The sequence below is a fragment of the Buteo buteo genome, chromosome 7, assembly GCF_964188355.1.
Source record: "Buteo buteo chromosome 7, bButBut1.hap1.1, whole genome shotgun sequence".
NCBI lineage: Eukaryota > Metazoa > Chordata > Aves > Accipitriformes > Accipitridae > Buteo > Buteo buteo.
In genome coordinates this window covers 43945778-43971844 of record NC_134177.1, presented here as the reverse complement: position 1 = coordinate 43971844, position 26067 = coordinate 43945778, and the positions used below count along the sequence as shown (strand labels likewise).

The window sequence follows — 26067 nt, the reverse complement described above, 5'->3', positions numbered from 1 at the left end:
CCAGTCAATACACACTCAGATGTTTTCTCTGTACTCCTCCCTTCGCCAGAAAGATTAATTCTCATACAACTTTTTAGTCCTCTTCACAAGTAATACCTCCTCCACCCTCTCCTCCTCCTTCTCCACGTGGGGCTGCAGTAAATACTCCGAGTGCTTTGCCTCTCTGCAATAGCTCAGTTTATTTCAACACTTTAGGAGGGCCTCCAAGATATCCCCTCTTTGACTCTAACTGCAGCTCTACCTTTGAAAAGGGCATTTGCAAAACTACTTCAAACCCTGTCATACCAGACAACAAATACTAAACCCAGGCGATTTAGTAGACACGCTGCTTGCCAAACCAGGAAGAGTCGCTGAAATTCAAGGCATGTAAGATCCTGAACACCAACTGTCTTTCCCTCAACCTCTTCCAATGATTTTTTTTTTTTCCCCCCTTTTAAGTTGCAGGAGGCACTAACAAGGGCTAACAGAAGAAATTGAGAAACATTCTGCTGACTCGGGTGAGAAACATTTGCTCGCCACTACTGACGACCAGAAGGAGCCTGTGGTTAGGCTGGAATGCGATTTGTTAGAAATATCTGTACAATTTACAAATCAAACAAGACAAGATCTGGTCATCAAGATCAACTCAGCATAAATCTATTTTTTAGCAATAGTAATTTAGGGGAGTTTGGAAATCCCTATCTACACAACTCTGATGTCTCACCGAAGGTAACCTCGAACTCTTGAACTCACAGGCTGTCAGAGAAGTTTTAGTTCAGTGATTGAAGGCACCCAACTTAGACACTGCTAATGCTTAGAAATAAGTTACTTTAAATGCTGTATTATGAAATTTCTAGAAAGTATAATCTTTTTATCTATAAATTATGCTTGGAAATTCATCAGTGCAAGTAGAAAGAGACGGCAGGCACATGTAAAAAAAATCAGGAAGTTAAAATCCTTAAAAACATGCTGATATGTATAATTCTTACAACAGAAGAGTCTTTACCATAAGGAAAAATGACTGAATACCCAATTAAAAATGAATCATATTTTCACATTATTAATCATTCCCTGCACCTAGCCTGTGAACACAATTAAAGCTATAAACAAACTCCGTATCAAGTGTTGGTTTCTCACATGCCCCTTCACAGAACAGCCACCCTGCTGAAGTGATATGAGCACAAGAACAACTACATCTAATTTTAACCTTTTATTTTGGGGGAAGATATAATTTTAGACTGGCTGTAATTTAGAAACATTTCACAAAGAAAAGTGATATGTCTGCCAGCAAGAAAAATATTACACTGAACTCATTGCTGAACTTAATGTGCTAAAAATCTGTTTTCCTCCATGGATACACTGCTTTTCATACTGGGTTCAAGACACGGCCCTTCCACAGGGGGGAAACATGTCATGCTATATTTGATTAAGATAAATTGGAAAAACAAAAGCTTGCTTCTCATGGGAAACATCCTGCAAGCGTTGCCCCAGGCTGCGACTCATCTCATACTTATCTATGAAGTCATTACACCTCTCAAGAAAGTAACACCATGTTACAGCATCTTTTTTATCTTCAAGAGCTGTGGACAACTACCCACAAAGAAAACTGCTCTGTGATTAAGAGAGAAAAGCTTGATCTGGAGGTGGCTAGTAAATATGTCAATCTAGTCTGTCTGTCTGTGTTACAAGATTAAAATGTCTCGTGATTTTATATAACGTCTGGTATGCAGCGCTGGCGGTAAAACAGGGCTCAGAATGAAGAAGGACCCTGTACCTAGAGCATCCTCAAGTGACACAAACATCCATCAAGCAGTCAGGACTAGTTTTAGCAGACCGTCATGGCATTTCAAGCAACGTATTAATTTTATAATCATGTGCCTGTTACCAAGTTTCTATTCCCACTTCAGTCAAGCCTTGCCCCACAGTGCAGAGCTGATGGAAATTCCAAACGATGAGCCACAAGCTCTGAATATGACTGAACGAGAACCACCGAGAGAGCAGGCACGTGGTACCACTGCATGCATAACAGGGCCACGTCGCTACTTTGAGGAGTAACACGAAAAGCAGATGTTTTGTAAGGCTGTGCCCAGGCTACTTTCTATAGGAGCAAACAGACTCATGTCAGGGAAAGACACAATTGGAAGAATCCAAGTTTATGCTCTGGTGCTGACAGAAGACAAAAATAATCTGTCAGCATTCTCTCCTTGCCCTTCCCTAGCCACCCACTTATTATTTCTGAAGAATAAATCACAGCATCTATTCAAATTGACACTGGGAGTGATGACTGGCTCTAACGTCTCCAATTAGAGATCGTCTTGCACTGTTATCATTATTTCCAGCCTGTTTAAGGAAGCAGTGACATAAAAAGTATAAAGTTCAGGCTGTGCATAAAAAAAAAAAAAAAAAGAGCAGAAACTCCAAGGGAGCAAATGAGGAGAAAGCAGAACGTGACCTCCCAGCAGAGTTATGAGACATAGAACCAGTGACGAGGAAGTCAAGAGCAGATAACGAAAATAAGGCATCAGCATCTAAGAGGTAAAATCCATCAACCTTCAAAAGGAAGAAAAGGGCATACCTATCATCTTACTAACTCCTCAGCTTGGTGCAAGTTCAGATCACTATGGCTGGCCAAGACACTCAAATATAGCTTAAATACTAGTATGACATCAATATTTTGCGGACTTCTGAAAAGTTGAAGCAAGCTAATCCTGCACAGATGGAGGTGCTTCACATTAGCTGTTTATTGCCACAGTTCCAGCTTTAGATAAACCATCCAGACTCTGACGTACGCCACTTTCAGCAGCACTGGAGGCCATATATGGAACTTGCAGTCACACCATTTCGGGCTCTGACTCATGAGGTCCGGCAGTTCATGGTGGGGCAATATGGGAGGTTATTGCTTCCAGCTGTTCCACCAGCCCCTACGCCAAAGGTTACCACCCTCGGAGCAGGGCAGCGGGACCAGCAGTGTCTGCTTGGCAGTTGCCAGGCTGGCACCCAGAACTTAAACCACCATCAATTTCAACTCACGTTAACGCACCGGACTGGGGGCTTGGGGCTCAGACCACCATCTCTCAGGCTGAGCTGTGGCAGTTGAAGGGATTGTTCTTCCACAGCACAATCCAAACCAGAGGCACCGGTTTTGTTCTCTGCGGGTATCTTCTGGTATCTGACATACACAACAATGGGTGCACTTCGAAAGACTAAGACTCCAAAGGAACATATTTCTCCTTGAACATATAATTTTTAATCTCAGGGTTTTTTAAATGCAAGCAAGCCACCAGAAGATTTAAGAAACATCCAGGTAACACGACTAATCTGGCAGCAGTGTCCAGTTTAATTCATTGGACACTTCCAGTTCATCAGTGCACTAATATCAACGCTGCAGTTTCAAGCAGGACAGAGCCCATGCGAGCTATAAGCAGGAGTTGCCATCAAGAGATGGTTGGCAAAAGTGATTTTTTTTTTTAATTTTTTTTTTTTTTTTTAAGTTATATGTTGATTCAAGTATTCCAGGATGTTTCAGTTCATTGTAAAAAGCTTAGGACAGCTGGAGGAAGTAGGTTGAAAGGCATGAAGGAAACAAATGAGAGAGTAAGAGTCACAAACAACCCTCACACAAACAGGATCCATTTCAACTTACTTTAGAATTAGTTTCTGTCTTCTGCACCCACCCAGTATTTTTCTTTCAACTACCTTAACAAGTCAATAGCAGTAATCTGAGCACAGATATTAGACAGGACCGTTTATTTCATTTGTTTTAGGCTTTCAGGTTGACATATGAATTGAAGAACAGTATGGGCTGGAAATGAACACCTCGCTTAACAAAAATAATTCAGCACTGGGAAGGAGAGCACTGCTGCACCCTCCCACCTGGCTGAGGCAGCTCAGCCTTTGTTTCTCACTTTTTCCTTTACACACAGAACCCATAGGGTTCTGGGTTACTCACACTAGTTTTGAAGGATCCACATGGAAAGAGCAAAACTTCTCCTGAAGTTGACAATCACTATGAAAATACTCCTGTACTAAAGTCACAAGGAAATAAATGGAGAAAAAAATGAGAGTAAGTTCTGTGGATTTCCAAATTATTCTCTGTCTACTTCATAAAAGTGGAGTAAGCCCTGTTTTGGAAGCTTTTTGTTTTAGAACCACTCTAGTAATTTTATCATGAGTCTCTTTACAAACTCAGCTCCTGGAACCAGATAACTAAAAGGAATCAAGTTTGATTGAAAAGTCTTCAGTAGTCCTGGCAGGAAAAGGTGGTTTTTATTTGTGTTGGGGTTTTTTGGGTTGGTTTTTTTTTTTTAATTATTTACACCAACCACCTTTTTTTTTTTTTTTTTTTTTTTAAAGCTAATGGGCTTATTATTGCACAAGGTACCTGGATTTTAAATCTTCAGATTCTAACTTACACAAATTCAGATAGGGCCAAAACACAACTCATGTCAGCTGCAAAGCACCACACTTTCAGGAGGCCAGAATGTGACCCCACATCAAAGCCAAACCCTGGTACCAATTCAGAACAGAAGCAGGACATTGAACCCTCAAACCCAGATAAACTCAAACCAGCTCTCTGAAGCCAGCACTGTCAATGCGGACACTGTCTTTCCAATTCACTTCTCTTTAAAGGCAGTTTTCTGTTCTTTTTCCATGGCCTGAAATTATTGCTGTCCTCTCTTCCACTCTGCTACAGAACACCCTGGTAAGAATCAAGTGACAAACCCACATATTACAGCTCTGAAAAAATGCGAACTCTTGTGTGACCTCCGCACACAAAACATTCCTATTGTACCTCACGTTTCCTGTTTGTGCTAGTCCGCAACCCGGCCACCAGCAAAAAACTTTTCAGCAGTTGCTCCACTTGGCTCTATCAGCGAGCAAGCAGAGATCCATATTTAAGAAACAAAAAACACAAACAAATGCAAACAGCCAAAGCTCGCTCTGCACTTCTGACCTGTGAGGAATTCGCTTCCATTCATCCCCCACCATTACAGATTATAACAGACCATACACAGAAGGGACATTTATCACCCGCTTCCCGCGCAAGGCTTTTTGATAGGCATTAACTCTAAGCTGATTTTGTTTGCCTCGGCCGCATCTTTTGCAATCCATTTGCCAGAGCTGAAGTGAAACCAAATCACGAGGCAGAGCGTTGGGTGAAGATGGCAATGGCGGCGCGGTCCCAACCACGCACTCCACCTAGCGTCCCCCGCTCCGCCGGAGCCCGCTGCCCACCGGCCCTCCGGCAGCTCATTCATTTCATTTTGCAGCAGCAAACAGACCTCTCCAAGATGTACAAACGCAAGAAATTCCTGATGAGTTACCCTCAGTCATCTTCTTTTGGTAATTAGGTGATTCATGCCATTTGTATTTTAATATACCACCAATAGAAGAGAAAACATCTCAGGACTAAGAAGAAAAATTGCATGCTGCTAAAAACAGTATTTAGAGTCGTTATTCATAATAGTTTTATTTCCTACAGAACCACATCATGATTACTATTTTTAAAGTGTTGTTTTTAAAGAATTGTGAAAAACCTTTAATGGACTTTGGGAAAATAAGCCAGCAGACTTGTTTTGAAAGTGTCAGAATAAAAAGGACTCTTGGAAGAGTGGCCTGCTTCCCTATTTCTTCGTTGAAGATCCGTTCTGTGCCAGCCCTTATCTCAGTGCCAATCTGCAGCACGAGAATTGTTTCCCGAAAAGCCATGTCAAATTCTACATTTAGTGCCAGCTACAACTAAGGAAGCAGCATTACACTAGGAACTAACACAGCAGAAAATGTACAGACCCTTTATAACATATAGAAAGTTCTTGAATCACAGAAATAACAATAAAAAGCCTATTTTCAAACTAACAAAATTGACCTCTCCCTCCTACACCAAGACGTATGCAGCAAGAATATTCTAGTGACCAACAAAATCCAAATCAGATGTGAACCAGGGGCAGTAACATCCCCCCCACGCACACACTGAGACTGCTTTAGACTGTAAAATCTACCTTAAGCAAACTGCTTCCAAGTAATCTCTTCTCGGCTAACCCCAGGATCTCTCCTGGCACTTGAATTCATGCCGCTGCAAAAAGCGGCTGGGGAGAGATGCTCTGAAGAATCCAGACAAATGACAGTTTTCAACACTGGAAAAACAGCTAACCAGGCCAGGGAAAGCAAACATCCAGAGTCATTCATATACTGCATCTATTGCATAACTACTTCTATGATTTGCCCAACTAACAGGCTGTGCTTATGAACAGTTTGATATGAAAATAGTTGTATGCAGTAAATGGAAGGCTATATTTAAAAACGATGCACCTGTGTCACAGCTGAAGAAATTCAGGCACACTGTCTGAACAGGTGCCTACATGCCATCAATTCCTACCCGTTGGCCCTTAATGGCAGAGATAATACTGCAAGCATCAACAAGAGCTCAGCAGCACATGGGTGGGCCCAAGAGCATTGTTCTCTAAGCATGTAATTGCATTCCCAACAATCTCACTGTACACACAGATTTAAAATGAGCAATTAATTATAAGCAATTTTAAAACACTTACTGAGTCTATTCTCTATTGCCAGCAAACCCAGGCACTAAAGCAGAAAAGGATTTGCTGCTTTGTAACTTTCATTTCTTTGAATCAATAGAAGAGTAAGTTTTGTCATAATGAAGAAATGTAATTAAAGTATAGGGAACATGAAAACTAGATATACAGTAATGTAAAAGTTAATATAGCGAGTTCCCCACTTAACCAATTGTATTTCTACTTTTAGAGGCAACTACTGCACAACTAACAAAGCAAATTAGTTTAAAACTCCTCCTTTTGAAAGCTGGAGCTCCTAATTGCATTGTTTCCAGATGGGTTAAATACAGAATAGTATTCTGAAACAATTTACCCTTAAAAGTTGTACCAACAGCCTTAAGTTAGTACTCCGTGTTCCCTTTCACACAAGGTGTAGAATCAAACTGAGGAGATATTAAGGAGTGTATTACTACATTGATAGCATGTTATGTACAGATATTGCTGATATAGCTGTACTGACAAGAATATTAACAGTTCAGGTACTTAAGATGGCAACACACTGTTAGGGCAATAAACTTCCGTTTTTACACTCCCAGTGCCATCTAGTGGCTACAGAGCCACACATATTCCACCAAATTCGGAACCATTCAGTGTTCAAACAAGCCTTCAGTGCCCAGAAAGTGCAATTGTCCTAAATTTACAGTCCATGCTAACCACTAAAGCTTGCACAGGAGAAAAGAGAAAAATTATTACTTGCTTCTCCTTCTTCCTACACTCATTGCCTTTATGGAATTCCCTCAATGTAATAGAAAAATGCTTATCTGCCTTACATATTTAAAGCAAACAAGTATTTCTCCTGTATTGTTACACATTAGATGTTTCTGGTATAGTTTTATTACATTTTATTCTATAACCACCTTCTAATTATTCAGTGAAATCTATTTTGTCTGTTTTTTTCCCCTAACAAAGTTACGTGAAACCTTGCCTCTTACATTCCAAATAAATATCTTCGCTAACAATATTAAACTAAATTTCTTTTCCTAGGTGGTGCACCTCACTATAATCTTTGCAAAGCTGTTCACCTCCTATACATCCACCACAAATTGTATTAATAAGCCAACAGAGAAGTTATATTTTGTATATATGGTTCTTTAAAGTCAGCTCAGGTCATGGCCTTAATATATCCACTAGGTTCACATACCCCACAAGAAAACCTAAGTTATATGTTATGAAATTTAATTTGTGTTCTATTAAAAGTAATTTAGAACTATTTAAACATCAGGATTTTTAAATACAGAGTAAAAGAAAGGTCAATTCATTCCACCTTCTTAGAGGAAAAAAGAAGTGGTGCTGTCTTATGAAGACTTCTTTATGTGACAAAATCATCTTGGAGTGGCCTAGGGTATAAAATGACAGCACTCTTGCTGCCCTGTGTCAGACCAATGTACAGTAAAGAAACACGACCCACTTTCAAATACGGTTTAGAAGTGGTGGATAATGTTTCTTATTTACTGGATTTCTGACAGGTGTAAAAATTAAGAATAGGAACTGCACGATAAGCTCTCCAAAGTGCTTCAAAGAGGATGTCTAAATACATGAAATCTTTGGTCAGAAGGAATCTTAAGTTGAGTCTCACTGGTTGATAGCCTAATAAAATATTGAAAAAACACAACAAGATTAAAATCTATCATTTAAACTGTTTCCTGCTCACTGATTTAAATCATGACCAATGATTTCTGCAGCAAACTTGGAATTGCTATACTTTCCCTTCCTCTCTTTCTGTCCAGCTGAATAGCTGGTGATGCCATCCTGCTGCATTTTTACTCCCACCGTAGGTTGGCAGAGAACCCCAAGTGAGCTGAGTTTGTGAGCCTGACTCCACCTCATGCATCACTCGATGCTGGTTTGCCTCTCCAGCGAGACAGAGCACCTCAGTTCAGGACTGATGATTTTGATGGATTCTGCCTCTGTCCAGCCCGTGTGTCTTACTGTCCCTAAGCTATTAACAGCATCGTCTCTGCAAGTCAGAAAGACCTGTACATTGTCAATTCACTGCTAAGCGCTATCCAGTGCTACATAAAAATGTTTAGATGCTGTGTTCATTGGCTTTACTGCATTTCCATTTCCAATCATTTAGACTGACAGTAATATTTTTGTCTAGAAGGCCGTGCATGCATAAGCTTGTTTCTGTTTAGCAATAGTTTCCTTTCTCTGCACTTTCTGCCTCCACAGTCTTTAGGAGAGAAGCTACACTAAGAGTAAGTCTAAGACTACTGCAAATGCAGCCCATACAGATGCCGTTCGATCTAACAGGCATTGCCCTGCTGTGTGGAAAAGCACGAGTTTCTTGTTTCTTGTAGTGTTTTCTGTGTTATTGTTAATGATTAAAGCAGTTCTGAAAGTAAACATCTGTAATTGTTCCAAATACAAGATGACATTTGTTGCATAAACTGGTTTTAATTATTTTGTGGCCACGAATCCTTTTCTTAAATACAGGACAGTGGTTTCATAAACAAGGAACTAATCCAATGGCCAAAAGCAAAACACACCCAAACGTTTCCCTAACTTTCCTAGCTAAGTTGAGATAAACAACATCATACAAATTTTCAGAACAGACATTATTTTATCTTTGTAGACAAACATTTTTCTTGCTATTATTTTCAAAGCAAAATTAATACAGACTGAACTTTAAATTAGCTGCCTATTTCAGTGGTTTCAGCTAGAAAAATGATCGTTTTAAGCTACCAAAAAAAAGAGTATGCTGAAAAATTTTAAATGGGAACATTTGAGCTGCACACACTAGAAAATGTTTCATTTAAATTAGGAAATTAGAGGATAAACCTTGCAGATGTTGACTCATTGTTTCAAAGTGAGGATTAACAGTAGGCTAATATCTACAGTTCAACAAACATAGCATACAAACTACAAAACAAGGTTATACAGTATAAAACATGAATAGCATTCACTAGTGCCCAGAAGCATTACACTAAGCATTTCTTTTCCTTCAGAAGTACTTAACATTTAGGACTTACAGAATATTCTTTATTCACATATTTAAAAATGTGCAACAATTAAAATAGTTGATTCAGAAAGAACATGGTATGGAAATGTCCTTACCAAATAGAGCAGAAAGGTGTGGAGACCTGTTCCTAGTCCAACAGAGGACAGAATGCCTAATCCTACCCAGTAGGCACACCAGAAGAACTTTTTCTCCATATACCGCACATACTGAAAAAGAAAAGTCACAAAAGAGAAAAAAACCAAGAATGGTGATATCTCCTAGGGGAGAAAGTTAAAGCTACAGACTACCACAAATAGTTATCTGGATTACAACAACTGAAATAGAATCCTAGATACTTCTATTTGCAATTTATTACAATTACAGCACAAACATGTACAGAAAATAGCGCACTTTCAAAAGAAAAGCCCACGCGGCTTAGAATCAGCAAGTTTCCAAGGAGATACATGAAAAATTCAGGTTCAGTAGTAAGCAGTTGAAATCCAGAACAGGCATACTAGGTGTGAGCAGTGAGCAGCAAGCCCCAGACAGTGTCTACTGGAGCCCAAGCAGTGAGCAGACAGCTCAGGGAATTGCCTGAACAGATTAAATAAAGGAGTAGAATTAGCTGCACTCTCCGTTAGTCTGTTGAATGTTTTATCTTGGACCAGTAAGTAACCAGGTTTGTTACTTTTAAGAAAAGACTAAAATGTTGGTTGTGTGTTACATGCATAAATGAGGGGATATGAGAAAGTCTGGACATAAGTAGTCCAGTTGGGTACACCGGAGAAACAGGAAGCAATATCTCCCTCTCACTGCCATGAAAGCAATACTAAGAGGATGAGCCAGGCCATCAACTTGTCTGTACCACAGCCCCAAGAAGAGGTGCCATTTTATACCACCCACGGAGCAACAGCACCAAGATGTTTACCAGGCTTCACTCTGCCAGGGTGTAAAAAGGTCCTGAAAATGCCAAGTGAAAACCGCAAGTATGCTTTGCTATTTTGAGTATGCTTTTGAAAAAAAGTGGCTCATATTCATGTATATGTAGACAATATGCAGAGATAGGTAGAGGCACTACCAGGACATGGACTTTAGGGAAGGTGCTTTGGAGGAAGAGGGATGGACAGATACCTGCTGGCTCACACAACTGAGACCACCTGTAATAGGAGCTCCAAGCACTGGCTGACCGCTGCAGGTCACACTCGCCTCGCCAGTCCCAGAGGCACAGGTTTGTTCCCAGCAGGCTCAAGGAAACCTTGAGCAGGATCACTCTGCCAAGCCTTGGCAGAGCGGAGGCCCAGCAGCCCGCTCAGAGGGGCCATGTGCCTCGACACCAGTTTGCAAGAGCCATCTAGTAGCAAATGTTGAGTGCATCAAGCTCTGGCCTTCATGCTGACAAGGCCACCAACCAGGGCAGTTTTAACGAAGCAGGTATTTGTCCATCAGGAATGGGCCACCAATTTACCATCTACCAACTTGGTCTGCGTGTAAGTGCTTAGGTCTCAGCCATGGGATTGAGCGAGCAAGAATGCAATGAGGTGAAGCAACTAATTTCACTGCATTTCAAGACCCCTCCTAGGAAGCCAGGACTCTTTTCAGATCTGCATGTCCCTCAGGCAGCCAGTGACACAGCATAGCAGTATGGGTGTAAGCAAGTTCTCTGAAACTGGGAACCTGCTGATTTCAGAGTCAGAGCGCTAAGATGATTCAGTTGCACAAGGAAATGCTCTGCAGGCTTTAAAAGGGCTGTCGGCCCTTAGGGAAAATCTGAAACTCAAAGAGAAATGGGGAGGGGAAAGGTGTAGACAACACCATCAGCTTATGCTTAAACAATGGCTTACACTTCAAGTGATGCAAAAGCATAAGTCGTCACGTACCCAAAGCACAAAAAAGTTTTTAAACAACCATTTGAAAACAATTGGGGTATGAGAAGCATCGCAGAAACAGATTTGAGCACAAAACCATTTTATGTCTAGATACATGCTATCCTAGCTGTTCAGGAGACCCTTCCATAGAAAAAGAAGAAACATTCCTTGGGAACCACAAAGTTCTATCGTGACTCAGTTTAACATTATATCTCAAGAGCTCACAGCACTCTTGAAAGCTTGTTAACAGCAGATGTGAAGGAGTGCTGCAGCGTTGGAGGTATGCTTATTCAGGAACAGATGGGAAGTGGAACACCTACAGATACAACAGAATAGATCAAATGATACAGCTGATCATTCCCCATCTCTAAAACGTAACTCATCCACACACAGAGAGCAGTCATGACATGAATGAACAAATATCCTTAGCAAGTAGGAGTTCAAAAGATACATTACAATTTCATGAAGACCCCATTCAATCCCAGTACATCTACTTTAGCACAGGGAAAGGAACTATTAGTCACTAAAGAAAGTAACTTGAAAACCTCATACCTGTTGATGTGTTCCTTCAATGTAATACGTAGCTGTAAGCACTGCAAGCGTCAGTAAAAAAGACACCAAGATACTTCGCCGATGCCACAATCTTAAAAGACAAATGGCAATTAGGGTTGTTCAAAATTTAGCATGCATTTCAAAGTAACTTAGTTATTCCTGTAGACTCAGTCTGCATGGATGTAGTCAGGAAGGACAACGGTAGCTGAAAAGTTTGCTATTATAAAAGCATAAACCTCCCAATAAAATATCTGGGAAGCCTTCATTCTTTATGAAAAAAATCTCTACTTCACTGTCAAGTGAGATCAAAGTTCAGCCATGCATTTTTTTTTTTTAAATAAAGAAAAACAAAGTGACCATCTGAAAACAAACAATCTGAAAACAAATATTCAGCTTCTGCAGCCAAGACAGTCTCAAACACAGGACCATTAACAACATCCATGGTTAAGGAAAGTGCAAAGCAGGCACTGCACTGGCCCTGGGCAAGGGACAAGCTGTGGGTGGAATACAGAAGGGCTAATTTCAACCTGTGTGCTGGTGGGTAGAACCACAGTGACAGTAAGAGGAACAAATCTTTACACTATTTTGGTTCCCCTGATCTATTGAAATTAGTATCTCTCGTAACAGCTCAAAGTTTAATAAAGACATTTAGCCAATTATGAAGTGTTAGGAAGCTACTACAGTAAGGGGAAAAAAGTGTTTTCCTGTGTAACCCAATACCAAATTACTTCTGGGCCTGTTTAGTTTTACATACACACTCTGCTTGATGTGTATGTGGCCACATACAGTGGATGAGCAAATACATTTATTATTTTCTGGGAAACACTATTATACTGTCACCTAATGCTATAAAAAAGCAAGTGCTAGCATCACTTAATCTCAGACATGAAATAGCAAATTATGAACGTAACTTATCTATTTAGACAGACAGAAAAAGAAATGTGTAATACACAAATGTTTCATATTAAACAAGCTGAAAAAAAGTCAGTCTAACTTCCCTTTAATTTTAAAATAATTTGTGCTGCTTATGTTAGTATGACAATTGCATTTTCAAGTGACTGTCATCATTTAAATCACAATTTACTCAAGTGGAACACAGGAAATCATTAAGAGTCAATCTGAGGTCTCAACTTAATAGCTTATAATAGTCAGTGTTATCTTCTGTAAAGATATTGTCATGCTAGTGCTAGACAACATAAACATGCTGCACGACAGAGGACGCGAGTGCTATCTGTAACAGAATTTGATGTCTGGGAAGCCAGGTAATAGCTTAAAATAAGACCTCAAATATTATTTCTGCTGGGTTTAAATGCTTGGAGGTTGTCAGAAATGGCTAATGTAAGACCCGATAAAACAGTTCTCAAAGAAACAACTCCTAATGATAGCTAAAAGAATACACATAGTAAAATAAGTAGGTTTGGGGGTTAGATTGGGGGGGCAGGGTGTAAAAGGGGATTAAGACTACACTACATAAACCTGGTATTCTTCATACAAATTATTTCAGAAGATCAAAACAGAAAACAGAAGTTTCTCTCAGTGGATCTTATGTGTCAGCACCTTGAACCTAGCCCAGAAGGGTCAATCAACACAGCCCATTATCACCAATCTCGGCTCACTCTGCAAAGGAGCAGTCCAACAATCAGAATCACCCAAGGTGATATTAGATCCTGTCTTCTGACTGGGAAAATGATTATAAACTTGATCCCAAACACAAGAGATTCCAGTTACCAACACAAGCACTAGCATGGCTGCTACTCTTGGCTTTTTCCGTTGCCAATTTTACTCATTTGCCTTTTAGCACTCTTAAACCCTCTCAAGCCTAGTGCGTTAAGAAATAGCTATGCATTTCAGCATTAGTAGGGGATGTTAGGACTGCTACTCGCAAATTTTCTAATCGGAATAAAAGTCCGTTTTATCCAGTGTGTAAATAATTCTTAGGGAAAGTGCTTTAATAAATCCTTTCCTGCTGTGAAAGGGACCACATAGCTTAGAAGCAAAGTCCTCTTTGCAGCATCATAAACATCACTGCAAGTTCCACATAATCCTGAACCTTGCCCTAGCTGAGCTATTTGAAGATCATTCAGCGATACTAACACATACATTAATAGATCAGTACTTAACACTGCAGTCATAAGTACAGTATCTCTTGCCTTAAGGATCCCTAAACACTGTCCCACTCCTTCAAATTGGAATATTCAACTCTTCAGAAAGGAAGTGTGCAATTTTCTTCCACTGACAAAATATAAAAAAAATATAAAAAAATAAATATGTTTTCTGGAAGAAGAATTTTAAAGTTGTGAATCATCAGGGAAAGCGAGATGTCAGAATGACCTACTGAATCAGAGCATGGGTTTCCCCAGAACGCTTAGTAGAAGTTAAAGAAATGATCTTTACTTTATGGTCCATTCCTTCAAGTTTATTAGAGTTTCCAGGAAAAAATACTGCAAGGTAACAAGCGGTTGTCTCCACAGTAAAATATTCAACCTTTCTTCTCGGTCCCTTCGCTTCCGTTCACTCAACAAAGAGGAATCTGCAAATGAAAAGCAACAGAAATGTAAAAGTACGGGGTGACAGTTCAGATTCTATCCTATCCAAAAAGACACCGACTTTTTTTTTTTTTTTTGCTTTGTTATGAAGTTAATGTGAGCTCCCAGTCATCTTTTCTACTCATCACATCAGAAATCAGGTGACCTCCAGCCAAGGAAATAAGGTGGCTTTTTTCCTCCATGTAGCTGGCAACCATTCAAGAATCTAATTGGCCCAGGGTGCAAAAAAGTCTGGTGTATCTATTAGCTTTTATGCAAGGTACTGCCCTACTAGTTACAAATCAGCTATTACATTAGGTCAAATGCGACTCTATCACCCGCTACAGAGACCACGTTTCACTTTGAACTTCTGAATTTGGTTCTCTTCCAAAGCTATTCTCAGACTTCTCCAATCAAACTAGATTGAATTACATGTGCTCTTTATACACTTCAGTCACCATGTAACTGGATAATAGCATCTATCCGCCCAGTCGGGATCCTCAGGCTATGGCAAGCCTTGCCACGCTGTTCAGCTTCTCCAAAATGAGCCCAGCAGACAGGAAGTGCTCCCATGAAAAGGACCTGCTTTTATACCACAGTCCTTTGCTGGACTGACACTATACATTTGGTTGCTTTTAATTGCAGTGATTTGGTTATAATGCAGTGCTCAGCACTCCTGTAAGAGCATTCACTGTACACTACCATACAAGTATAGAAGAAAGGGTCTTCTAACAAATGTGTTATTTTGTGCTTACAGTACACTCAAGATTAATAAAAATCCTAGCTATTTTTTGGATGAGAATGGCTTGTTCAAAGGTTGTCAAGCTAATGAGCAGTAATAATTTTTAAACTTTTAAAGAAAATGAATTCTGAAATAAGAGAAAAAAACCCCACAAAACAATGGAAAAATCCACAAAAATAGTTCTTGTATCCAAACAGACACCAAACTTGTTTAAACATCACTTACTATACAAAGTCAAAATGTATGTATTCTGATTTGCATACATTTAAAGCACTGCGATATTCATAAATTTTAAATTTGTAAAAAGCTGTTGCATTTAAAATACTAATCTAATCTGAATCCCCAGCATACTGTGACCGAAGATATATTATTTTGGTCTTATTCCAGCAATTGAAACATGTTGCCTTATCAGATGCTAATATTTACATAGAAATTGCATACCTCATTAGCCACATAGCCCATTTAATTTTGTATTCTTTAGCTAAAAGAATCTTAGCTTTAGCTAAAGCATCAGTTGCTTTAGATGAACTAAGAAAAATCCTACAATGGCAAATACTGGATAACATCTGCATTGCCTTAGAGTTACAGAATGATTTAAGCCTTTAAGTACAAGGCTTTGATTTGTTCCATACATACACATATACCAGTTCCTCTTTAAATTTTGCCACATTCATTGCTTCATGAATTTCTATTCCCTAAATGCTTCAACCTTGTTTTTTATGACCTTGTTTTTAGTAAAGGTCATAAAAGACACTGGTGTAAAGCTGCATACAACTTGAGAAATCACTTGGTTACAAAACTTAATTAAATATGTAACTGGCACATTCAAGGCTGACAGGAAGCAAACTAAGATGATTATCATTTCTATGCTATATTACACAGCACAGATAATTCAGTGACACAAGGCTCTTCATGAAATGTTTTCAGGTTATTTTTCATGAGTCCTAAACATTAACCCAAGCCTACTTCAGATATACTAGTAGGAAAAACAGAGGCAAGGCAGGAGATGAAGCAGTTAATGGTTTTGTTAGTAATTTGTCATTGAAACGGATAAATTGTTGGAGCAAGTCCAGAGGAGGGCCATGAAGATGATCGGGGGCTGGAGTACCTGTCCTATGAAAACAGGCTGAGAGAGTTGGGATTGTTCAGCCTGGAGAAGAGAAGGCTCTGGGGAGACCTTATAGCAGCCTTCTAGTACCTAAAGGGGACCTACAAGAAACCTGGAGAGGGACTTTTTACAGGGACATGCAGCGATAGGACAAGGGGTAATGACTTTAAACTGACAGAGGGTAGATTTAGATCAGATGTAAGCAAGTTCTTCACTGTGAGGGTGGTGAGGCACTGGAACAGGTTGCCCAGAAAGGTTGTGGATGCCCCATCCCTGGAAGTGTTCAAGGTCAGGTTGGATGGGGCTTTGAGCAACCTGGTCTAGGGGAAGGTGTCCCTGCACATGGCACGGGGGTGGAACAAAGTGATCTTTAAGGTGCCTTCCAACCCAAACCATTCTACAATGCTAAATTATAGTGAAGCTAAATGTCAACAGAAAAGCTAGAAACCGGGAGACTAGTAACTGGATTTCTCCCCGTGTAAAACAGATTTTTATTACCAAGTACTAACTTTTCAGTGCCAAAGGGTGGGGCTGTATAGCCTGACTTCTACAGCCACATATTTGCCAACATAGTTTAGTTTTTTAGCTCAGCCATGTTGAAGTCCCTGTTGGTACCCAAGTCAGATTTACAGGGCTCACATACATATGAACTACAGAGTAAGAACTTTGGAAGGAGAAAAGAGTATAAGAGAAAACTGAATGGAAATACAGGACATAAAACTATGCTGTGGCTTTACAATACATAAATCCTCTAGACTTCTGATTTAGAAATGACTGAAGTTTCCAAGATGGATTCATGCATTGAGGCTTTTTGCATTATCCAAGCATAAAGTGCACCAACATAAATACCTTTTGATTATTGTGCTGACCATTTTACACACCAAGCTGACCAGCTGAGAACATTAAGTCATTTTCCACCTACCTGTAAAGTTTCCATTGTGCTGTTCTTTGATCATTCCTATGCGTCTCTGATCACAATCTGTTCCATTCTCTGCCATTTCATAGATCAATCACGTATGGGGATCTAATAGCAGAACAAAACCAAAAAGCATAATGTCTCCATTTCTGGTTATGAAGACCCCACTTCCTCCATAGTCAAAGGATACAAGCAAATATCCAGCAGTTCTCCAAATCCAAATCACAGTTATCCTGCATTACACTATGAAAAAGGAGAGAGTGATTCAATTCCCACAACGACAAAGATTAAAACATTTCCACCTACATCAATCTAAATTTTTCACTTAAATGACAAAACACCCTCACTTCTAACAACGAACAAAAGCTTGTTAACCAATCCCTTCTACTAATCAGCCCACTGTTTGGGCTTCAGAAGCAGCAGAGCTTCATACAAACCTCAGTTCAATCCTGAGAGAGACATGCTTAAGATTTGATTCTCATATTAGAAAGCATCTATTCTGACACTAAGCTTCCAGGTAGTTAGTATGCCAAGTAGACCTCAAAAACGTCACGGCCTAAAAAAATAGCCCTCAATATGGCAATGAAGATACAGAACTGCATCTCACGTTCTGCACGGTCTAATATCTCTAAACCAGAAAAGGTAAACTCTTCAATGGACAAGAGCTCTCTGATGGAAAGCTTTTTTGAAAAGCGTACATTCTGTCCGCTAGTTTAGCCTCTCTCTAGTGAGATCAGCCTTAAAAAGCCCAAAAGAACAGCTATGGTTTTCCTTATCCAGGAGAGTAAATAGTGCAATAATTGGAAGCCAGCATAAACCAGAATGTTGCAAGAGCTGCTTTTTTTTTTCCCCTTAAAAAAAAACAAACCACCAAACCTGAACAGCTGACAATTCTTATGCAATCAAACACAAAGAAAGTAGCCAGACTCCTTGCTTTAAAAATCCTCTCTTGAATCTTAAAACAGTTTCTGGAATTTTATTTTGGCAAAGAGAGTCCCACAAAGCTAAAGCATCTTATTTGCATTGCATTTCTCCCTGTAAGCAAACATGATTTACAGTTTTTGATACGCTGCTTTTGTTGGAAAGAAAAGTAGCGCAATATTAAAATGACAGGTTATATAAAACTGTCTAGTGGAGGAAATTAAAGTTTTACAGAAAAATAACCTTCCCCTTTGATTTATGTTAGGCTTAAAAGCCAAGCAGCAACTCAGGTTTGGTAAACAGGAGTGAGATTGCCCCTTTGATTCAGACTGCAATAATTTTGTCAATTTTTAAAATAAAATGTTAAGAGATTTCAGATACTGCATTTGTTTAATATTTCCAGGATTTCACGAGTCAGTTTTAGACAGGTGGTCTTCCAAACAGGTACAAGCCCTGTGCATTACTTGTAATAGAGATAAAATCACTAGCTCGAATGTGATTATTAAAAGTGTTTTACTTAAAGCCCAATAGTCAAAAGCATCAAGGTCTCTGGAAGGAGTCTCTCCTCCAACACCTCCTTCCTGAAATGAAACGCACAGAAATAGAAATCTGTCTAGTTAAACAAGCTAGCAGAAACTAATCTCTTGCATGTTACAGTTTTTATTCCTTAAAATTTGGGCCCCAGAACACCCAAACCACCAAGAAAATTAATAAAACAGCTTTGCAAAAGTTTGCTTCTGAAAAATGCTGAAGGGCTTCATAGTCAGCCAAGGGCAGAGGACTGACCTGCTGCAGTAAGAGCTCTACAGCATCATTCTGCAGTCACTTGCAGTCGAAGGTTTGCTCTGAACTGTTGGTCAACCACCAGAGAAATGTGAACCTCTTTCTCTCCTCAGATCAGTTTTATGGCAGCCTGACACTCTGGAAGTCAGTGGCGTTACAACAGGACTTAGTTGAGGGTAACCAGCCAGTTGCTACGGTGATACAAGGATCAAATGTTCAGCATCTCCTAATTTCATTAGAACAGTAAGTCCCTGTAGATGGTAGAGTGTTTTGTTTCTACTCACTGCACTTACATGCACTTATTTTTTATACATATAAATACGTATTTATACCCATACACAATATAAGCTTATATACACACATACCTATGTACATCACTTACACACACAAAGCTCAAATTGCAGAGGGGAATATTGAAATTGGGTAGTTAGAAAGCCTGATGTTCACAGAAAGTGCTTAGGAGGCAAAAGCTATCAGAGCTGTTCTGTACACAGCCACGCTAAAAACAACATTCTGGTTTAGGGAACTTCAGTCACATTTTGTTGGCTTAAATATAACAAACATATTAAAAAAAACCCCAACAAAAAAAAAACTTCAGCCACATGTTCCTCATTTTGAAATTCATCTTTTTTCCTTGTGCAAATCTAGCCTCCAAAATTGAAATCTCAATTGGTTTGGACTCTGCTCTCAGCTTAATTACATTTCAAGAAAGTTAATTTACTGTAACACAAACTGCTCTGCGTGTTTGATGTTAAAATCTAGGCTGTGCACAACACTCCCTCATCATGAACTGAATTCCACTGCAATCCATTAAACATCTTACTGGCACATAAAAATCACCAGTCTCTAGGGATCTCAGGTGCATTGTTACATGCATATTACAGCTTTCACAAGCTCAACTAACAGAGCCAGTTTTACCCTGCCTGCTTGGAAAGGCACTAATCTGGGATTAGCTTTGCATAACGCTACCTCAAGCACACAAGTCAACGTTTACAGCAAAGCAGATAAATAATCCCCTTGCACACTTCAGTAGGGCAAATACTTGTTAAGAAGGTCTTAAAGTTCAACAATTCTGCAGAAAAGCGCTAAAAACTTGTATTTAAGAATACAGTTGACTAGGAGATTTAATAGCTATTACATGGCAAGTCCGAAGGGGATGCAATTCAGAAACCAAACCCTTACTGGTTTCAGAAAAAACTTCTTGGTTTACCAAAGTCTAATTATACTTAAAGCATCTTAGCATAAGGAACTGGAGGATGTGCATCCAGAAGGCTCAGCTCCCTGATCGGTTGCTCTGTTTGATGCCTACTAGAATCAGTAGTCCTGCACTAATGTCTCCCCATGGAGATTAATTGGAGTGGGAGTCTGACCCAAAATGGAGCTATCCTTCATTAAGTGAGTCCACATCCTCAAGTCTACACCAAATCCATGAGAGCTCACCACAGGAAATTAAATTCCATCTGCTAAACAGAACTTCACTTCTTACGAATGCTGAGAGTCCATATCTAAAAATAAATTTGCCTAATACATTGAGTAGTTACCAGAAAACATAAAAATAAACTATTTAAAAGAGTGAGAAAAACAACTTTGAACAGTTTTTGTATCAGAGTCGCTTAGATCATTTGTCAGAGCTGTGCTCACACAAGAACTTCTTTGTAGGGCTGAACAAATAGCCCACAATACACTATTCAGCTTTAGTGCAATCCATAACATTAAGTATAAAAAGACAATTATCACTAGTCAAAAACGTAAATTGGTCAACAAAAAGGGCTTATGGTAACTGTGACTGGCACTTCACAGCATAAGTGAGACAAAGCAAAACAAGCTATTAGAGCACGAGAACATAACAAAATTAGGCTCTGCAATCTCTGCACTCCGTAATCGGAGAAAAGAACCAAAGTCTCTTCTTTCTGAAGCTCTGGGGAGGCTGCTGAAGCACCCAAGTGTTGGGAGCACTTAAGTAAAAGGAAACAGTTTAAGACAAGGCAGTTGGGTGCTTGTACTCTCACTTGGAGGAGCAGAATGTGGACTCATGTTCTGTACTAAGGATTTTTTGAGGACTCCTTTCCGATGTGCTGGGTCAACAGGGAAGCTGTTAAAAGTATTTTAATGATCTCACTGCTTTCCCAGACATTGTTTGAATCACTAATTCTTACCGCTTCTTACTTAAAGAGACCCTGGAACCCTGACTCTCATCTCCATCAAAGTTACTTGTCACACAGCTGCTAGAACCAGATTTATAGTTTAGACCGTTTTGCTGATGTTTCCTCCCAGCCACCTCAGCAACACACCATTTTCAATCTTTTGTAATTTCTTGCATTTTAAGCCAAATGCTCCAATCCTGCCGGTATCCTGCTGCTTTCTTCTCCTCAACTTTTCTGATAACCATTCCTTCTTCTTTATCTACATCACTGTTCTTCAATTACAATAAAGATTAAAAAAACAGAATTTCACAGGTGGGTAAGTAATTGTACTAAACTAGACAGCGTTACACATCTGTAATACAGTTTTGTTTCAGTCATCAAATGCTCTACACATAGGCAACAATTTACACAGGGAGTAAGTTAACAGTTTCTTGGCAAAGTAACAGTTTGGAGAGCACTTTCCCTCTTAAGTCAAAGACTGGCTGGCACATGAACACATTTAGGTAAAGGATGAGATCAGTCTTGCAGTGAAACATTACATACCCTTTCAGCTCCGTACAACTAAGTCACTCTTCACTACTTCTGTGTTTGAAGCCAGTGGAACAGACAACTATGTCCTCAGCTCTGTAGACATTCAAGACCAAAGCGACTGCTCTTCCAAACCTTCTGTCCCTACAGAGTAAGATAATAATGTTCATCATGTGATCCAAAACTGACACAGTCCCTAACTTGAAGGTTAATAACTTTCCTAAAGGCGACAGAAAATAGAAAAAGTAACTGCTTGATTTTTTCCAGTTCTTCAACACTCAGGGGAAGCATTCAATTAAAATAAATTAGGACACATCTGAAAGATGTTCAAAATCTCCATAGATTTAGCTATAATGGGTTACTTTGATATGAGTGCATTTATTCCCGTACTAAAAATGTTTTTCTCACTAAAATAGTTTAATCCCTCAAAGGAAAAGTAATTCAGTTAAAGACCACAGGTTTCCATTTTGTGGGTTATGCCTCTGTACACCAGACCTATTTTCCAATTCCTAGCCAAATACCATTTCAAAAAAGTCATCTTACAATTTAGCGTTAAAATTTCCATTTTTCCAAAAGGGCTTTGGGATCTCTTCTAGGAAGGAATGACTTAATATTGTTGAAACATGAGTTTCAGGGATGCCACACATTTTCTTTTGAGGTTACCAGAAGTGCTGTCCCTGCTGTTAAGGCCACATATATTAAACTGTTCTCTTTGGTGGATTTTCTCAGGTGAAACATGAATACTGATGGTTGTCTGCATAGATCCAGCAGCAGAATCAGATGCTATAATAATACAGTAGGGTCATTACACAATATATAGATGAAAAGGCATGGAAGATGGTAGGAAAGAAAAAATCCACGTTGTTCAGGTCTTTGCAGTGATCTCTTGCTGGATCTTCAAAAAAAAAAATTAAATAAAAGAAAGGAAATTGAAATATCTGTGAGTGTGAATATCATTAGTGTAGCATCTCAAGCTACAATGCAGATTGCAGATCACAGATCAGTTCTGCGCTCCTTAGGCTGGCAGGAGGCAGCAAGCCTGTGGTGCAGATCACAGCTTACAGAATGAGACTGCTCCTCTGCTGACTGGGACAATGCTCAACCAGCTGCTGAGAAAACCACTTCAAGGTTATCAGAGAGGGTGAAATATGCTGCTGAGAGTGTGACCTGAGGAGATCACAGGAGACCTCCTTAGTGTTACTGCTGTGCTGCTATGCTACCTTCGGTTGCCCAAGCACCCAGCTCAGCTATATCCGGATTTTGAATGAGACAGCATTATAATACACTGTACTTCATGTCCTCTCTCAAACAGGGATTCAGTGACAAGTACTACCACAGCCCTGATCAGTGCCACAATAACATACCTCTGGGGGAGGGCACGTCACGTATGCCCAAGCAGCCCTTTCACCAAAACTGCTGACTTGGAAAGACTGATACGAGCAGAGAGAAAGGCTTTGGAGCAAGGGGTCACACAGCACTGGAAAAAAGACCATAACTTAATATTCAGGTGACTAAACACACACAGTATCTTTCACATCCTCAGTTCCAGAGGGCTATCCAGAAATCCATGTACATACTATCCGCCAAAATGTTTGTCTGACAGCCCTCAGCCTGCATTCTGCGTTCAGAAGGTGGCAGTCAAGCCCTTCGCCGTCAGCCTCCCTATGCTACCAAAAGGCACAGAGGAAAGAAAGGTCACAGGAATTGTCACGAGATGTTAACATATCCTGCACAAAAGAGGCTTGCTAAAATTTGACTAGGAAAGAACGAAGAGTTAGAAAAATACGAGTATAAATGCAGCCTTAAGAATTGTCACCTCTGACTCTTCCAGCAGCTGGTGGAAAGTGCAGATTTGGTAGGAACTTTGCCTTTATACTATCTTGTAAGTGCTGGGAGATAGTTTCCCCCCAAGAAGATGCCTGAACCTGCCCAGCCGTTATATTCAGAGCGCTTCTTCTGTAAGAGGAAGCACGGCACAGATGAAAGGGAGTGAACAGAAGTGCCTAACAAACCTCACAGAAAACAGTAGCTGAAACATGCTCCTGAGACGACAACTTGTGCTTTTCATAGACATTAACAGTCTCCAGCTGGAACCAATTCAGATTACACTACGGCTGCCTTGGCCATTCAATGAGAATACACTTCTCTTACAAGGTGAATCAGAGGTAATTCTGAGCTTTGTAAGAGAGCAGAATATTCTTTCAACAAGTCTGAGAGACACTGAACAGCTACCTGCCTTACTAATAATGTCTTCCCGTCTCCTGGGTGCACCTCGTCAGTGCAGCACCAAAACCTGCAAGGTGCTGCCCCATGACTAGAGTTGCAACCTGCTATAGGAATACAAAAAAGCTTACTGTTGCAACAGCTTCAAGGCCGTGCCCTTTGTTCTCATGGAATAGCAAAGTCCATCCAGCTCACACTTCTCCACAAGTAACACAAGTTAAAGTTCTAACCTGCAGATAATGGTATGTTTCCCATCACCACTATACCAGAAAAACTGGCCTACCCTTACTATACATCAGGAGTAACAGTTTTTGTTTTAAAACCAAAGCTTGTGAAGAAATAAGAGGAGAGCTCAAAACATGCGCTAATTACACAGAATGTTCTAAGGAGAGGTATTCACAAGATGCAGTCACAGCAGGAGTTATGACACTCAAAAGATATTCAAAGACAGCCACAGGAAAAAAAGCTTTAAGGTGGAAATAGTGCGGATGTTCCAGCTAAGACGCTTGCTCCCAGTATACTCACCTTCCTCATTGCTGCTACCCACTTAAAAGCTACTAAGTCTCCTCCTGTCCTTTCCCACAGAAATTACAAGTACCATTGACTTCAGCTGTTACGTAGGACAAGCAGCTTAGCTCAAATTAATAAGTAGCACTCACATCCCATTGCACAATTGGAAACATGTTTTTTCAAACCTTCCTCTGAAAATATGGGATAAAGCCATCACATTACAACTGTCACTTAAGACCTATAAGGAATAAAGAAAAGTCCAGCCCTTGCTGCAGAAATAATGGATTGAAAGCAAGAGGACTGACATAATGAAGCCCATTTCAATAGGCAAATTAATGCATTAAGAAGAGCTTATATATGCTATCATAAGGTAAGATGGTATAAAGCATGAGAACCCCCAACCGACTTATCTGGCAGGAACTGGGGTGCAACAACCTTAGAAAAGCAGAAGTCCTAACAGTAAAACAGCACCAAAAGCCACTGCTCAAACAAAATTCATATGCTCCGAGCCATAAGAGAGTAATATGGCACTCTCTCCACCTCCGAGTGCTCAACCCATATTATTAACATTAACTAAACCAGGATACCCACTTGTTGGTAAGCACACAGCAGAGAAAACAAGGACAGGAGAGAACCCTGAAGAAACGTCGTATGCGCAGTTCAAAGTGGATAACCTGGATTCACGGCACTTTAGAGATAAATAGCCACTATCAAACTTATTACCCCCTTCCCTTAGGTCACCTAAATGACTTGCCAAACATCTAAGAGGCAAAACTGGAATGAAACGGGAATCTTACTGCTTTGTTCTCATCTGTAATCACTAGATGACGTTGGCCAGAGAACTAAAAACCAGACAAACGCATCTAGGCGCTTAACTTCAGTCAACAGAAAGGAGACATGAAGAGTCTTTGTGGATTTGGGCCTAACCACCCAAGCCCGTAAGACAAGCCACAGGCCGACTACAGGAACGAGGAGGACGCGGAGGATGCAGTCAGCGACCCAGCTAGGAAAGCGCGATACGCTTCTACTGGAGAAGCGAACCAAAGACCACCGGCATCCAGCTTTTGGCAGCTGGGAGGACGAATTTCTCACTGTGTCATCAGGCACCGTCCCTCGGGCCAAATCGCACATTTTCCGGGTTTTTTTGTCCGGCGGGACGTGAAGCATCCCGAGCGGAGCAGGTCTCCGGTGGGCCGGGGGATGAATTAGCAGCAGCACAGCTTCTTCCTTCCCTCCCCAACCCCCCCCCCCCCGCACCCCTTCACCCCTGCAACCCTCCCCCCCCCCCCGCCGTTCTCCCGCCCCCCCCCCCCCTTCCACAACCCCGCGTGGGCCGGACCTGGGTCACGGTGCCCCGGGTGGGGGGTCACCGACCCTTGTGTCGTCCCCCCCCCCGGTCCGGCCCCGCGCTGTCACCATGGAAACGGACACGGGGCGGCGGGAGGGGGGTGTGGGGGGTAAGAAAGGGTGGCGCGCGACCCCGGGCGGCCGTGAGGGGAGCGGTCCCGAGGTCGGTGCTGAGGTAAAACCGGGCGGGTAGCGCTGAGGGAACGCTGGCGCGGATCCACACCCGCCCGGGAAACCCCTGCGGGAGCCGATCCGAGCCGGACCGAACCCGGACCGGGCCCCGGGCCCGCATCGCCGCACTCACCGCACTCCCGCACCGGTGGCTCCCGCTGAGCCCGGGCCAACCCGGAAGTAAGGGCGGGGCCAAGCCCACCCCTTTCCCGCCCACCGGGAGGCGTCACTTCCCGCGCG

General features: G+C 40.9%; 1 protein-coding gene across 6 annotated transcripts in view; it reads right to left on the bottom strand.

The window, feature by feature from the left end:
- VMP1 (vacuole membrane protein 1) overlaps positions 1-26062 on the bottom strand; it is a 71333-nt gene extending 45271 nt beyond the window's left edge. The window contains exons 1-7 of one of the 6 annotated variants that reach the window (XM_075032930.1): positions 25961-26042; positions 21592-21720; positions 18908-19095; positions 17207-17308; positions 14304-14439; positions 11910-12000; positions 9609-9719 (exon numbers count right to left, since the gene is read on the bottom strand). In XM_075032930.1, the coding sequence (XP_074889031.1) occupies positions 9609-9719; positions 11910-12000; positions 14304-14439; positions 17207-17282 (414 nt within the window). In that variant the 5' untranslated portion in view covers positions 17283-17308; positions 18908-19095; positions 21592-21720; positions 25961-26042. Of the gene's footprint in view, positions 1-9608; positions 9720-11909; positions 12001-14303; positions 14440-17206; positions 17309-17637; positions 17868-18907; positions 19096-21591; positions 21721-22940; positions 23054-25648; positions 25668-25960 lie in introns of those variants that run through there. The other 5 variants (XM_075032927.1, XM_075032926.1, XM_075032928.1 and 2 more) reach the window with 5 other exon arrangements.
- Positions 26063-26067: the final 5 nt, after the last annotated feature.